The sequence below is a fragment of the Eurytemora carolleeae genome, unplaced genomic scaffold (genome assembly GCF_000591075.1).
Source record: "Eurytemora carolleeae unplaced genomic scaffold, Eaff_2.0 scaffold583, whole genome shotgun sequence".
In the NCBI taxonomy this organism is placed as follows: Eukaryota; Metazoa; Arthropoda; class Copepoda; order Calanoida; family Temoridae; genus Eurytemora; species Eurytemora carolleeae.
Genome location: NW_019396719.1, coordinates 45,001 through 50,480, shown reverse-complemented (window position 1 = coordinate 50,480; position 5,480 = coordinate 45,001). Strand labels below are relative to the sequence as shown.

Sequence of the window (5,480 nt, the reverse complement as noted above, 5' to 3'; positions counted from 1 at the left end):
TGATATCAACTACGGATATAAGAGGTAATACTTACTTACATTGGGACCCAAAAAAAATTGTAGAATAAGAAAGACGACTATTAAAGTCAAATTTTTATTTAAGAGCTTAATGAAAATTTATCCAGTATATCCATTCTGCATAGAAGTTGTAGAACAAGTCATAATTATAATAAATAGTACCCTTAAACAAGTTTAAGCATCATCCCCCCCCCACACACTTCCCGTAATACACCCCCGTTCAGGGGGATGTGTGGGCTGACCCCCCACTCCTCCCACCCTTCTGTTAGAAAAAAATGAGAGTTTCCTAGGAAAGTTGAATAAGATAAAGCCCCCTGAATTAATTCCAGCCAATGTCCCTGCCTATGCCCCCGCCTATGTCCCTGCCTATGTCCCTGCCTATGCCCCCGCCTATGCCCCTGCCTATGTCCCTGCCTATGCCCCTGCCTATGCCCCTGCCTATGTCCCTGCCTATGCCCCTGCCTATGCCCCTGGCTTATGTCCCTGCCTATGTCCCTGCCTATGTCCCTGCCTATGCCCCTGCCTATGCTGCTACGCCCAACTAAAAGAAATCAAAAGTTTAAACTTTGGTAAAAACTGATCAATCATCATTGAATAGACAGAAACATGTTTCCAGTATGGCCGCCCCCACAAATCTCATTTTTTCCGCGATCTTGAAAATTATTTTATAGATGACTAGGGATGGGCAATGATGTGGGTTTTTTAGAATAATTTGAAGATATTTTAAAATAAAAATTATTTTTCTTCTTTTACAAGCCGCCGCGCTTGTGGAAGTTGGCTCGAAAATTTACTTCTGTGAATTTGTCCATTGTTTCTTATAAGCAAAACAGGCGCAAAACGGCTTAAATAAACAAAATCATGAATATATAATTTATACTTGATCAGACAAAGCTTTGAAGGGTACTATTGTAAACCAGTCTTTATCAGAATTGCATGGAGGGTCACTTACAAACATACTTATTAGAAAATTTCTGACATTGAAACAAAATTACATTAAAAGTATTAAGTACAAAGAAGGGGAGGTTGAAAGGCCTTGTTAATTTAACATTGCAAATTTATCCGTTTTGTTCTTAGAAATTCAAATAATTTTTATTCTTCTAAATGGACTTTTGATAAAGATTATAAATAACTTACAAAAAACATTCTAAATTTTTTTTTTGATTTTTAGAAAAATGGGTCAGCGGCGCAAGCATTTAAAAAAATCATAAATCACTAAGGGAGGTCGAATTTTTGATTTTTTGAAACATGTCGATATGGGTATTTAAAGTTGCGCCTTCAGCTTGAACCACTGAATAGTTTTTTTCAGATTTTTTTTATTTTGAAAATTGTTTGATCCAGGGCTAAAAAATACCTAGTTTTTTGGAGGACAAATATCCACTAAAAAATCCCTTTTTTGCTTTAAACTTTTCAATTTCTAACACATTTTTATGTTTTTAACATTTTTTGAATTATGTGTTTCAAGACGGATTTTTTGGTATACATATCGACATATTTTTAATAACCAAATATTTTTCGCTTGAAACAAATTCCAACAAAGAAAATGTCAAAATAATGATATGCGCGTGAAATTCAACGGGGTTTGGATAAACAAAATTATTTATATATCTGGTTCAAGTTAAAACTTAAAATATGTTTACTTCTTAAGAATTTTTATGAGAATCTAAATAACAATATAAAAGTTCTGCTTTCTCTTAAGGGGGGTGACCGGCAATGTATGGTGGTTGAACTGAGTATCCAGTATAGCGGACACATTTTTTAGAATTCATTTGAGACATATAAAAAGTTTCTAAGATGAATAATTACTGAGTTTGAGTGCAAAGTCGACGTTCAAAATTATGATTTGGGTGGGTACGTTTTCAGAATCGGTTTTCTTAAATTATTAAATGACGACGACAAAAATAAAGTAAAAATTATACAGTTAACTAATTACATGTTTAGGAACATATTTCTTTAAAGAAATTTGTCAATAAATCAATGCTAGAATCAATTATTTCGTTTTCATCATTATATTGAATTTCTTTTTTTCTATGAATGTGTCCGCAGATTTCTACAAATTCTTCAAATGTCGTCTTCTCAAGAAAATTCCAGAAAATCTGCAGAAAATCTTTGTGAAAAATGAGAAATTATAGAAACTAATAATTGAATAAGACTACTTACTTTTGATGATAAGAGTTAATTTTTATTTTCTCAAAACCTGTTCCTAAAAAATTTGTCCACAATACTACATATTTAGCTCAACCACCATACATTGCCGGTCACTACCTTTAAATCCCAATTATTACACAAATTTACGGGGGGGGGGGGTTCCCACCCGAGATTATCAGATATACGCCCCTTGGTCTGAACAATGATACATTTTATATGAGTTTATCTAGAGGTTCGTTAAACCCAGATTTAAAGGAAAAAGTTGTAGAACAAGTCATAATTATAGTAAATAGTACTCTTAAACAAGTTTAAGCGTCATTCCCCCCCCCCACACACTTCCCGTAATACACCCCCGTTCAGGGGGATGTGTGGGCTGACCCCCCACTCCTCCCACCCTTCTGTTAGAAAAAAATGAGAGTTTCTCAACAAACCATATTAAGATTGAGTATAAAATGTTAACGCCCTAAATAACAAGATTTTTCCGGTATTTTATCGCATTAATGAAACAATTAATTTAAATTACATATTGTTTAATTAGTCCTATTGTAGTAAATACCCTACTCCATAAACTGCTCTCTAACACGTATCTATCCAAATACAGTTCAGTTTCACTTAGCTATCAATGTTTAAACCCGGATAAAATTTTGTAACTATTGATGCCAAATCAAAGGCACGATCCTCTGCCTCAGCCTGTTTATCAAAACAGAGAACCACACGAATACGATCCATTACTAACATTGGGCGCGATCTCGTTAGCTATCGATATCAATCTGAAGTTCGTAACTATCGATCCCAAATAATAAGTGACAATCCTCAACCTGTTTAGCAGAACAGGGAACCTCACGAATCCAATCCAGATCTATAAATGCCACTACCACTGGGTGTGATCTTGTTAGCTATCGATATCAATCAGGAGCTTGTAACTATGGATCCCAAGTTAAAAGGGGACAATCCTCAACCTGTTTAGTAGAACAGGGAACAATTACTCTCTCGCAGTAAACAGTACAGAGTTTCTATGTCAATTTGTGCATTTGAGGTTTTATATGTTACAAGTTAAAGCTAATAGACGTTATTAAATTCCTATATTGTTATCTATATCACATGATTAAGTCTATCATATTAGGTATTATAGCACAGTTGAAATAGGCGCAGTTAAGTTGTACGTCATCATATATATAACAGGATTAAGTTATTACTGCTACGTTTTTATTTGAAATGCAGTTCGAATGAATAATGGATTTTACGTTGAAGTTTAAAAACATAGATAGTTAATAATGTACAACGTACTGCAAGTTTACAGAATATCGTGTTACCCGGTATTTATTACACTATTACTATAATTACTTAAAACTTTTGGTCATTATCCTGAACAAGTATTCAAGAGCGTAAAGTGATCAGCTGAAATAGAATAGGTAAATATTGCAGCGAGACAGAGAAACTGTGGAACAGAAATTGTGGAACGGGAACTGTGGAACAGGAACTGTGGAACAGGAACTGTGGAACAGGAACTGTGGAACAGGAACTGTGGAACAGGAACTGTGGAACAGGAACTGTAAAACAGGAACTGTGGAACAGGAACCATGGCACAACTAGTACATGAGAGGGGGGGGGTCAAATTTTATTTTTCAAGGGTTTTGGGAGAGTGGATCGGTAACAGGGGGCTAGCCCCCCCCCGTGTAAAAAAAATAAAAGTGTTTTTTAATGGTTTGAAGTCGAGAAAAATATTTTTTTAGTTGTTTCATGTGCAGATTTGGCTCAGTGTTCAATGCAAGTCGGTATTTTAATATCCAATGGCTTGTTCTTGTGTATTTAAAAATGTATACTTCCAAGAGCTGTAAAATTAAGGATATGAGTCAATTAGTTAAATGTGTGCGAAGCGCAAAAATAATCTGTTCTTTTGAGTTTTTTTATCTTTTGTGTAATCGATCTTGTTATAAATCGTTTTAATCAAGTTTTACCACAGCTTGAATGCATCATTTAACGTGAAAGTGAAAGTCTGTTCAATCAATGTTATAATACAAGAAAAGTTATTTCAGAAGTGTACACGCATCTTTTTACTGCAGTGTACTGTGTCTGGGCGGTATAATGTAAACACAAGACGGATGTCACAGCTTGACATGGGATCCATCTTTCACATAAAAAATCAATGAAATATTCTGGTCAAAGGAAACTATTATGTGAATTATCAAAATTAAATGCTTTTATACTCCATGGATACTAAACAAACACTGATGCATCTTTTCTTGTTTAAAAATTCCGCCCAGTGAGAACTGGTTTCAATCATATATTACACAAATAAATTATAAAATTAATTTAGAGATAAAAATGCTGATTTTATTGAGCATTGAGACCTCTAGTTGAATAACCCCAGTAGGCTTTTTAGTACTCGAGGTAATGATATAATTTAAAACATTTTTTTTCTGAAGTTACGAAATGTTTTTTTTGAGAACTGGAACTTTTTATTTTTATTATAAGTATTAGGGTTTCAACGGAATTCCGATTTACTTATTTAGCGGAATGTTCGGGAATATTCATCTGCATTTCAATTTTACCAGAGACGCCTTCACACACTAAAAAGTTAAAAAATTTAGAATTTTTTGGGGGGTCAAGAGATTTTTTAAAAGTTTTTTTGCATTAGTCGTTTTTGCAATAAATATTTGGAGTTTAAGGGCTTTAAAAAATGTATAAAGGTTATTGATAAGTTTGTTTTTTAAACAAAATGAAAATAAAGAGAGAAGGGGGGGGGGCAACATTATTGGGTAGATGAATACTCAGTAGAAATAGAGTCAACATTGAAATTATTTCTTTTTCAGATGTCAACAACTGGGCCACTGTGCACATTTTCTTCATTAACTAGAAGTTATTTTGGTAAACATTTTATTTTTTTATAGATTTTATCTTTTATCAAAAATTTCTTGCCATGATATTTCTTATATTAAAAGTGCATAAAAAATAGTGTCTCTTAAATATTTCAGTCACAAAAGTGTACACTTTTTGTGCATTATAAAAAATGTGCCTTATAAATAATTTGGTTTCAAAAGTTTTTCCTCATTTTGCTTTTCCTTAAACTTGCGTCCGTCCGTCTCTATACTTTTTTTACAATTAAGATTTTAAATGTTTCTAACTAATATAAAGGACACAAAAGTTTTATAATAATGTGGTATAACTATTGTGAAGGAGTTTTTGCCAAAAACTCAAATTTTCCTAAACCTATTTTTTTGCAACCCGATGTCGTAGACGTATATTTTATACTATGAATTCTGTTAGATCAAATAATTTAATTTTGAAACATCAAAGGTTTACACCATCCGGTTGCA

At 33.3% G+C, this 5,480-nt stretch overlaps 2 protein-coding genes across 2 annotated transcripts in view; both read left to right on the top strand.

Moving 5' to 3' along the window:
- The window catches only part of LOC111707756 (switch-associated protein 70), a 37,999-nt gene extending 37,436 nt beyond the window's left edge, over nt 1-563 (top strand). Inside the window, exon 24 of the mRNA XM_023480899.1 lies at nt 348-563. Within this exon, the coding sequence (XP_023336667.1) occupies nt 348-563 (216 nt within the window). The remainder of the gene's footprint in view (nt 1-347) is intronic.
- A 3,915-nt stretch (nt 564-4,478) lies between these two features.
- LOC111707755 (innexin inx2) overlaps nt 4,479-5,480 on the top strand; it is a 13,537-nt gene continuing 12,535 nt past the window's right edge. Inside the window, exons 1-2 of the mRNA XM_023480897.1 lie at nt 4,479-4,554; nt 4,977-5,031. Of these exons, the coding sequence (XP_023336665.1) occupies nt 4,977-5,031 (55 nt within the window). The 5' untranslated portion in view covers nt 4,479-4,554. The remainder of the gene's footprint in view (nt 4,555-4,976; nt 5,032-5,480) is intronic.